The 8714-nt window shown below is 41.4% G+C and overlaps 1 protein-coding gene across 1 annotated transcript in view; it reads left to right on the top strand.

The window, feature by feature from the left end:
• The first annotated feature begins 520 nt into the window (after positions 1–520).
• LOC147749191 (maestro heat-like repeat-containing protein family member 1) overlaps positions 521–8714 on the top strand; it is a 64519-nt gene continuing 56325 nt past the window's right edge. The window contains exons 1-3 of the mRNA XM_086936547.1: positions 521–581; positions 1229–1290; positions 2166–2285. Of these exons, the coding sequence (XP_086792673.1) occupies positions 521–581; positions 1229–1290; positions 2166–2285 (243 nt within the window). The remainder of the gene's footprint in view (positions 582–1228; positions 1291–2165; positions 2286–8714) is intronic.

Genomic DNA, 8714 nt, shown 5'->3' with positions numbered 1-8714 from the left:
TGAAAGGGAAGAGTCAGTCAAGGTGTCCACGGCCATTATCCTGTCACTGGGTGAGTTGGTCATAAATGTATATATGTGATACAGCAAGTATATGACGGTCTTTACCAGTGATCGGGTCCTCCGAAACATTAATTTCTGTCCACTGCTCTGCACATCACTTGATCTTCTTAAAAGCTATTGTTGCTTCAGTAATTACCTCCCTTCCCAGTGCATTTGTTAGCTTTCTATTAGAACACGTTGTACAATTTACTATATACAGCTATAGTAGTCACATGAGTACCATGTGCTCCACCGATCATCATTAAATGTTGTAAACTATTGATATTGTACCTCCTGGATATGCGTTGAAAATTTCCTTACATTTGGCCTTGATGACCTGCTCCCCTGCGTTTAGTTCCTCCGTGCATGATTTTATTGTATGTCATTTTTCATGTATGTCTATTTTTCTCTTCACTTTACTCTTGCAGCCCATTCTAGCTCTAGTGAGGTCCTTAATTATTTTGGAAGTAGCTTGATCCATATGGGTGCAGAGTCCCGTGCCACAACAATAAAGCTGCTCTGCAAGCTTCTTGCTGAAACTGGTAAGCCTCTCAGTGGGTGGGTGGCAGCATGTGATTTCAATAGACATGGAAGATAGTTAAAGGACTGAATGCTTTTCATGGAATGTGGAGCCCTAAGTTATAATTCCAACTTACCCTCTTACTTAACCAACATGGTGCAGCTATGAGCAAATCACCTCAATTTCATATTCCTCAGCTACACTGACTGCCAACAGTTCCTGGTAGAGCACTGTAATTTAAGAATAAATCCTCCCATCGTTAACATGAGTCGTGGTGAAGAAATAAAGTAGTGGTCAAACATTTCCACATCTGTCTTTTTGATAAATTGTTCCCACTGTGAGCCAATAATGGGACAGGGACACTGTGGAAAGAGATCCTGACATAGACTTCGGTGAGGAACAAAAAGGGACATAAAATATGGGGCAGGAAGACACAGACCCACTCAGTGGTACATGATGGCACAGACATGCACAGTAGAACAGGAAGACATTGATAGGCCCGTGAGGCTCACAGTCACAGACACACACACCAAGACTTGACAGGACCCTCAGGTAGGTAGGCACATGTAATAATGGAAGCTTCATCTACTTATCTATTATTCCTGATCGTACTAGACAAAGACAATATCTATGTGTTATGAACATTTGATGTATGGCTTCATTTCATAGATTCAGAAGGTGCCTCTTATCTGGATGCTGTCCGTCACGTGCTTGAGGATGACAATCACAAGGTACCATCAAGTTATTATGTGTGCAGCATTCTGTGGTCAAGCAGTTTCATAATTAGCAACGCAATCTAATTTAAGTTATGCACTTTTTGAATAGTGCAGTATTCTCTACTTACGTGGACTCATTGCAGTGGTGCGTATACCACAGTCTGTTGTATTTTTCTAAGGATGGTCTTTCGTGCAGGTGTTGGGTCATGCAACCTCCATCCATGTGTGTCTCCTCAGTGTCTTGTGTCTACTGTTTCCCTGTTCAAGTGGACATATCCAAGTTTTCCTGTCCTTCTCTGTGTCAACTCATTTTCAGACCCAATATATAGTATAGTGTAGGTCTGCTAAATCCTGCAGGTTGAGTTAGACAGTGGCCATCATTCTTCCCACAGACTACTCTAGGTTTTTTTCATTTCCACATTATTGGAATCTACAGCCTACTGATTTCTCATTTGCATTTTTGTAATCAATACAAGGTCCTGAGAGCTTCTTTGCTAGTTGTAACCTACCTAGACATCTTTTGCAATGTATCTTTCAATCTTTTACCAAGTTCCAATCACCTATAGAAGGCGTACACCACCTGGAATGTTTGAATATTCCCTCAATCACGCTTTGGTCAGACATTCTGTAAAAACAGTTTAATTAAATTGATTCAAGTTTTATTCTCAGAGTGTCTTAATAACCATTTTCCAATATTTTTTCAAAGGCTATATCCAGGTACTAGCTTTCCACACATACAAGTGTATTTCTATTTCCTCTATGAACAAAAAGGAAGGAGAGATTGTATGGTTTTCTCACACTCCCGTGCTGCTCCCTCACCAGAATGTGGGATTTGGTTTTATTTATACATCAAAAGGGTTTCTCACTAACCATTTTTTGCTTCATCACAGGTTATTCTTGCCACTTTAAGTTTAATATCCAATTTAACAACCAAAGGATATTATGATATGAATGGAAGAGCTTTGATGGAATATGTGCTTAGGAAAAACAGTCTCATCATTGAAGAACAGGTAAGTGGCAGATGTACATATTTGGGTGGGTGAATGTGTTAGGGGAACAGCAACCGTAGTCAGCTTAAAAGAAATAAGTGGACCTTTTAGCCCCCTTCTGCCCCAATGTAGCTTGTTTGCCACGTAATACAGATCTGCAGTGTTCCATATTTGCCCCTGGTGGTGGAATATAGACCTTATGTACCTCTATTTAGTTCACATAGGCCCACTTACCATTCCATGTTCTCCATTTGAGCCTGATGTTCCCCACTTGCATTCCAGTGCGTCTTTCACCCTCCCTCAACCGTATGGGTCTCCCTTGCTCCATCTGGCGGATTACATTTGAACCTGAAATTCAGCTGCTGACTACCAGTGTCAACACTGTATATGCCATTTCTTTATGTCTTGTTCTTTCAGGGTGCCCATGACGTGAACCAAGCCACTCAAGTGCTTTCCAGTATATTTACTTGTAGCTTCACTTGGACAGTCATCCTTTCAGTATACCTAGGCTTTCCTGTTTTCAGTTTCTATTTGTGGTCCATTCTCGTGTTTTTTTTCAATGTTTTCAAGTTATTTCAATACCTTTAAAAAACAAGCATTGGCATAGTCAATAGAGCTCGCCTTTGGGACCTTTGGGACCTTATAAGTGTTTAGTTATCCAGCACAATATCCTGGTGCAACAGCAAGTGTTGCATGGCTAAACACTTATAAGGTCCCAGAGGAAATACCTATTGGCTATGCCAATGCTTGTTTTAAAATCCCTTCTCAATGGTTTATACAATGATCAAAATTACAGCTTTCCTAGAAAATCTCATATCTCCACAATTTCCCAAGCAAAACACCCGGTAAGTAGGAGTAAATGTAAATTCTGCTGTGCAAATCACCAATATCCCTGTTATGCCCTCTTTTAAAGGGCACCACTTGTAACAGGCAAAAATGATGGCACCTTTTAATTTCCGATCCCCGTGGTGTTAGATGTAAAAGAATGCCATAAATATCACATCCCCAGCAGGCCACTCGCAATGAGCTCCTAAACCATCCTTTCCGATTAGGATGTTTAAGAACTACTGATAAAAGGGTTTCCAAAGGGAGTAAATGTGTTAATTTATTGAGCATAATGGAGCATAATGGTGGAAAGAATTGGCAGAGGTGGGCTGCAGAGTTCCTCACAGAACGCTAGCAGCTTAAAGCCATCTGTGGCTACACCAGGACTGGTAAGGGACGAGATAGGACTGGGCAAATGTGTCGGAATTATTATGATTTATGGAGTCCTGCAGCAGGGTAGCAGCACCGGCCCAGCTCCGAAACAACTATCTCGCACTTCCATGTAAAAGAAGATGTGTGCCCACACTTTTCATCAGTTGTTCATGATAAATGGGCAGATAGTGCGGTTTTAATATTACATAAAGTTCCATGCAGCAGGACCATGACTCGCATAAGGCGAAATGAGGCAGCAATGTTAGGGTATTAGGACTAGGTGGCGCAATAAATCAAGGAAAGGCCATTAAAATAGACGGCTTTCCTTCTTTGCCTGGAGCACCGAGTATGCTAAACAAAATGGACTACTAGTGAGGAACAACAGTGGCTTGTGAGCTGCACTGCTTTAACAATGCTTTTGTTTACTTTTAACAATAACGGGAAAAATAGAGACTATGGGGATACGGAAAACAATATGGTTTATCTGTTAAACTTTTGTAGATCAGAAGTTGGCGTTGCACCTATAAAGCACTTCAAAATCCTAGAAAGGTGCAAAGACGCGATTTGACAGACTGGTACCCCAGTACTCATTTGCTTGGGCTTGTTTGGAAGCTCTGTGGGATCCAATATTTAATTACTTCCAGGGCTTACCAGCCTAGCAAACACATTACAAATCTACAGTCACACATCCTGCACAGCTAGAGTAAATATCTATTGCCAGTCTTTTACAAGACATACGTTAAGCGGCGAGCGACCACGTTTACCCAGTCAAATGCAGCACTGAATAATCCAAACATACCAATGCTCGAATTGATAGGCAGGTTCTCTCTGCTCGCTACCTCCACTAGGTGGAGCCTAACCTCCATCACAGCTTCCTTGTGGTGCAGACTGAGCGTGGACTCCCACAGGGCCTTCTCGCCAAAGAATGTAAGAAAACTAGAAACAACCGGAACTAAACAAAACCATGCATTTGTATTCTACCATTTGCTTTAGAATCTGCCCGGCACATAACAGAGAGCATACAGCTGCATGCTGGAAGAAACAGAGACGCCACATGTATCTCACTTGGTTTCATTATAGATGAACATTGAAAGTATAATAGTGAAAGAAACAGAAAAAAATACAAGCTTCAGCAGCACACGAGTGGTGCGCGCACGAGGCAAGAAGTAAACGAGAGGGAGGGGTGGGAGAGTGCCCGCGCGCATGCTAAACATCTAAAGGACATTTTGTAAAAAGCACGTAGGTGGTGGCCGAAAAAGCATTGTAGGTGCAAATGATGTTTAAACATGAAGCACAGCAACCTAAAGTGGGTCATCGCGATCGTTGTGAAAACGAAAGTGATTGCGATGACGTGCCAAAACACGTAAGGGATGCGCGCGCAGCAGGCCGCATGCTTGTGCGCATTCTAGCAAGCTGGTGGCTGCTTTGGGAGCACTTCCCAAAGCCGCTACTATATGGACAGCGCATGCGCGCTGACTCATCGAGACCTAATCAGTGGTGTCAGGGGTTACAACTTTTTCGCGCCATGAAAAGCAACAGAATCAGTGTTTTTCTGGTGTGTATGGAACATTTTGCTTTTATTATTGCTTGCTTTCTACACTGATAATGCATGGTATATAGACAGTGTATGTACAGTGTATATGAGGTCCAAATACATTTTTGCAAATCAAACGTATTGTAGTACACCATAGACCAGAGACTTCAATGAGTCTTTGGTCATGTGCGCTCGCTTTTTCCTTCCCATGTCCCTTTTTTCTGTGAAAAGGCCCTCTCAACATTGGCACTTGAAATGGGCAATGACAAGACAGCCAGTACACTATTTGCTAACGCTGGCCACTGACATAGCTTTCTATACCTACACTGTGCCCTTGAAGATTGCAATTCTCTGGACAGGTTCTGCAGCATTTGCTTTGAACTGGGCGATTCTGTCCTCCGAGTTATTGAAGTGGTCAAAAATAAAGCAGCACTTTTGAAACTACTGAGAAAATTCCCCTTTACTGAAGGGAACTAGAACTTGCACAGTGTACCACAGTGAGGATTCATTGACTTCAAATGCCATGGTTGATGAAGGGACATTTCTATGTCAAGCCGTTTCTCGTACATTGTAAAATAAAAGTTCCTGAATTGCTCTTCAACACTGATTTGTTTACCATATGGCAAGCACTCTAACATGGAACATGTTGCAGTGCCAAAGTCAATTTAAGGTGTCACCCAGACAACTCTCAAGACGATGTTTCACATTTACACCAAGTATGCAGAACACTTGGCAGACCAGGGTGTTTTCCGCCTCTAGTTTTTTTTATGTCCACTACAGAAGTTATGTTTTCCTGTAAACATCTAAGACTTTAGTAGAGTGTACTTCTTTTCACATCACTAGTAATTTGCGAACAAATATCCTCACATTTCTTGCCTTTGGCATCATCATTCAGCAAACATGTTGTAAACGGTTTCCACATGGGTACTATAGCATTTCACAGCCCCTTGGTCCAAGAACCATCAGCTAAGTGACACAGTTCACAGTGGGATGACTTTTTCTTTGATGCCACACAAAGCACAAAATGAGAAATATTTGTGTTTTAGTCCCCTCGCACAACAAAACAGTGCACTAGGATGGACTAAAAAGTCAATAGCATTCTTCATTAACTCTGAAGATTGTAAAGATGCTTTTAGCATACCATCTAACAAGTGGAAAGGATCTCTTACAGGTATCAATTTTGAAAGGTCATTACACAGCTTTTTTATATATGTAGCTGAATCACTGCAAGTACAATCAAAATCACTCCAATCTTTGTTGAATTTAGAAAGAAACATTTTGCAGCGGCATACCGAGTGACACTGCGATCCATGTTTCATCCTGTCATGTTTTCACCACTATCCCAGATGCTTGGCGATAGCACTTTTTTCACATATACTTGTCATTATACATTGCATTGAATGTTTAAAGCCTGTGGTGTTGTCAATTCACCTACTATCAATACTGACTCACTAGAAACTTGGGGCTGATCTATCAAGGGCTTTTACCCATTCTCTGTGGATAAATGTGATGGCACATTTTGGGACAGATTTGTATGAAACCAGCCATTTTACCTATCAGTGAAAGAATCAAACACAGCCAAAATATCAAATATGATTTTGATATTTCCTGATTCTCTACAGTTTATCAAATTATTAAACACGACCTAAAACATGCTTCTAAACTCTGCATCTTTAGACCAAAGACCACAAAACTTCAAAAAGCAAAAGGAAGAAAAAACATTATTTCAGTGACATCCCTCAACAGCAAAACTCAAGCAGAATAATGTTAGCCCAGTCTTTCTTGCTGCCACCTTATATAACAAAGTTATATTGTATAGGCCCCCTGAGGAAAAAATGACTCTTTCACTCTCCTTTTCCTTTCTTTGAATGGCATTTAATTAGTGGTACGCAGGTGTTTTTTCAGTGTTTATAAGTTTAAACTGGTGAGGGTTTATCAGTTATTATAGGTTTAAAACTAAGACAGCCAAAGTATACCCTATCCATGGTTTTTCAATTATTGCGAAACGATTAACACAGTGTACCCTTACTATTGTGGGGTCCGAGTTTTGATGTCAAACACAAGTGCAGTCAGTGTCCCCAAATAAGAGTCATTGCCACTGGTTTGAGTAGGACTGTGGCCCTTCTGATCCTTTGATGGCTTTCATCAAGCTCTTGTGGTGTGAAAAATTGTTTAATTTTGTGAACAACGCACATCAGAAAAGGGTCCAATAATATCCTTTAGTTATTCTCATTCTAATTATTTGCCCTCCTCTTCCTCCACAGATCCAATGAGTGATTTTGTATTGGGCACGTCTTTTGCCTCTTCTCTTTTCTTGGACCTTCTCAAGTCCTATGGACGCTTACACTTTGATCATATCTCTAGTCGCTGTAGAAACACCTGTCATCTGACTAGGGGACGGGAATGAGTTTTGGATCAGTGCCCTTCACCAGTGTTTGTGGGGCTGCAGGTGATGGTGTGAAAGCATGGGCAATGGGAGGTGGCATGGTGCCTGAAGGCTGCAGCACACTTGGCTTTGTCAGTGTCCCTGTGAGAGTAGGCCACAGTTGCTTATGCTCTCCCCAATCCCTCCAGAACAGCAAACGTACCATGTCCTTTTTGATCACTGTGAAAGATGGCGGGACCTTATTGAAGCTTGTAAGGAGAGGAACATGCACCACTTTTGGAGCCTGATAAAATGGGGTGCAGGAAGCACATGTAATCACTGCAAAATCATGTGGAGCCTGCTCTGTAGGTTAAGTTTTTTCAGATCAATATGCATCTAATAATAAAATGGATTATGACCCTTCTTGGGTTTATTTTAAATCATCGGATACTGTCTTCAACTTAGCTGATGTGACAATGGCGCTGAGCACTGTTACCATTGGGAGAGCGCCAGGCATAGTCAAGGTCCCCGCAGATATTTTTCTCCAGGATAAAGACAATGGAATCAAAACATAATGTTTTTAGCAAATGCAATTGCTCATGGAGCTCTGATCCCGGATACCTGGAGAGGGGCGGAAATCATCCCGATTTATAAAAAAAGGAGATACATCCTTACCCGGGAACTACAGGCAAATAAGCCTGTTAAACTCAATCCAGAAAGTCGTAGCTCAACTTATCTTGGCAAAAATTAAAACCTGTATTGATGATAATGACATTTTGAGTCCTCTTCTGGGCTAATATGAGCACTATTTATAAAGTATTCCGATTAATAAAAATTTATCGGTGGACAGTAACACTTGGAAAAGGTAGCCTTTATGCAGCCTTTGTTGATCTTAAGTCTGCTTTTGACTTGATATCACGGCCCAAACTGTGGAGGGTACTGCAGGAACTCGGCTTGCCCCCGACCTACTTTTCCTAATTGTGCGCCTCTACGAATACAACTATGACCACATTTGTTGGGGGGCGCCAGGAAACAAGACTGACCAGTTCCCGGTAAAGATGGGAGTACGTCAGGGTTGCGTTTTAGCACCTACGTTATTCTCACTCCTTATTAATGGTATTATTAGCTTTTTAGCTTCCTTTTCCACAGATGCTCCAGTTTTAGCAGGCACAAAAATTCCCATAATAATGTTTGCGGACGATACGCTTATATTGTCTAAAACACTGAGTGGGCTACAGCATTCTCTTTTGCATTTTGAAGAATTTTGCTTATTGCCTGGCCTAACAGTCAATAGTTCAAATAAAAGTTCATGACCTTTAAACCGCATAGGTCATTTAATGGGGGGTAATGGATG

Source organism: Lissotriton vulgaris, chromosome 1_1 (assembly GCF_964263255.1).
Source record: "Lissotriton vulgaris chromosome 1_1, aLisVul1.2, whole genome shotgun sequence".
In the NCBI taxonomy this organism is placed as follows: Eukaryota; Metazoa; Chordata; class Amphibia; order Caudata; family Salamandridae; genus Lissotriton; species Lissotriton vulgaris.
Note: the sequence above shows the minus strand (reverse complement) of the source record. Positions and strands in the feature narration are given on the sequence as shown.